The sequence below is a fragment of the Meles meles genome, chromosome 7 (assembly GCF_922984935.1).
Source record: "Meles meles chromosome 7, mMelMel3.1 paternal haplotype, whole genome shotgun sequence".
In the NCBI taxonomy this organism is placed as follows: Eukaryota; Metazoa; Chordata; class Mammalia; order Carnivora; family Mustelidae; genus Meles; species Meles meles.
This window is the reverse complement of record NC_060072.1, coordinates 30,801,144-30,802,461: the sequence shown is the minus strand read 5'-3', so window position 1 is coordinate 30,802,461 and position 1,318 is coordinate 30,801,144. Positions and strand designations below refer to the sequence as shown.

General features: G+C 43.9%; 1 protein-coding gene across 1 annotated transcript; it reads left to right on the top strand.

The window, feature by feature from the left end:
- Window positions 1-266: 266 nt before the first annotated feature.
- LOC123946885 (40S ribosomal protein S26-like) lies at window positions 267-714 on the top strand. The gene has a single exon (XM_046012741.1). The coding sequence runs from the start codon at window positions 285-287 to the stop codon at window positions 630-632; it is 348 nt and encodes a 115-aa protein (XP_045868697.1). The 5' UTR covers window positions 267-284; the 3' UTR covers window positions 633-714.
- The last annotated feature ends 604 nt before the right edge of the window (window positions 715-1,318 follow it).

Here is a 1,318-nt window from a genome sequence, read left to right as displayed (position 1 = left end):
AATGCATTTTGTGCCTGGACAGCTGCCAGCAGTAGTAATAAGGTTATGTCCAAATCCTTAGTCCAATTAGCCAACACATCCAGTAAGAAACAGACTTGTAGCCATGCATGTACTGCTTATTGGAAAGGGTTGCCATGAAAATCACCATATTAAAAAGACCAAAGTTGTCTCAGGAGCTAAAGTGAAGGCTCATTAATTCAGTGTAGCCTATGTCTGGGTTAAAGACAAATGACAGAACAAATGTAAAGAATCGCAGAACAGCTTTCTCGGGTCCCGCTTCCAAGATGACCAAGAAAAGGAGGAATAATGGTCGTGCCAAAAAGGGCCGCGGCCACGTGCAGCTTATTCGCTGCACCAACTGCGCCCGTTGTGTGCCCAAGGACAAGGCCATTAAGAAGTTTGTTATTCGGAACATAGTAGAGGCCGCCGCTGTCAGGGACATTTCCGAAGCCAGCGTCTTCGACGCCTATGTGCTTCCCAAGCTCTATGTGAAGCTACATTATTGCGTGAGTTGTGCCATTCACAGCAAGGTAGTCAGGAACCGCTCTCGTGAAGCACGGAAGGACCGAACACCCCCACCCCGATTTAGACCCGCGGGTGCTGCCCCACGACCTCCACCAAAGCCCATGTAAGGAGCTAAGTTCTTAAAGACTGAAGAAAAGCTGTTCTCCAGAAAAAAAAATAATAAATGGCAATTACACTTCAAAAAAAAAAAAAAAAAAGAATCGCAGAACAAATGTAAAGAAATTGTCTCTTTCCAAATAGACTGTGATCGATCCATGTGAGCCTAACTTTTGTCAAAATAATTTCCAAATAAGTGGGGTCCAAGTAAATTATCTGATAAAGAAAGTGAGAAACGAAAAAAAGAGCCTATAGAGTCTAGTGAAATCACTAAAATAAAAAGTAGGATAAGAAGAAATGATGGGTGGGGGGCGCCTGGATGGCTCAGTGGATTAAAGCCTCTGCTTTCGGCTCCGGTCATGATCCCAAGGTCCTGGGATCAAGCCCCACATTGGGCTCTCTGCTCAGTGGGGAGCCGCTTCCCCCTCTCTCTCTGCCTGCTCTCTGCCTACTTGTGATCTCTCTCTCTGTCAAATAAATATATAAAATCTTAAAAAAAAAAAAAGAAGAAAGGATGGGCTTTAATGTCAGAAAAGACTTTTACATGGATTGATTGAACAAGAAAAATTGAAGCAACTGATGCTCTTTTTATGGACCAGAGGAATCTTCTGTGCCATCCTTTGGGAGTTTACCTGCCTCTGTCTTTCATCACATCATTTAGCAAGGCTCATATGTTGTCCCCTGCTCCTCACCATCT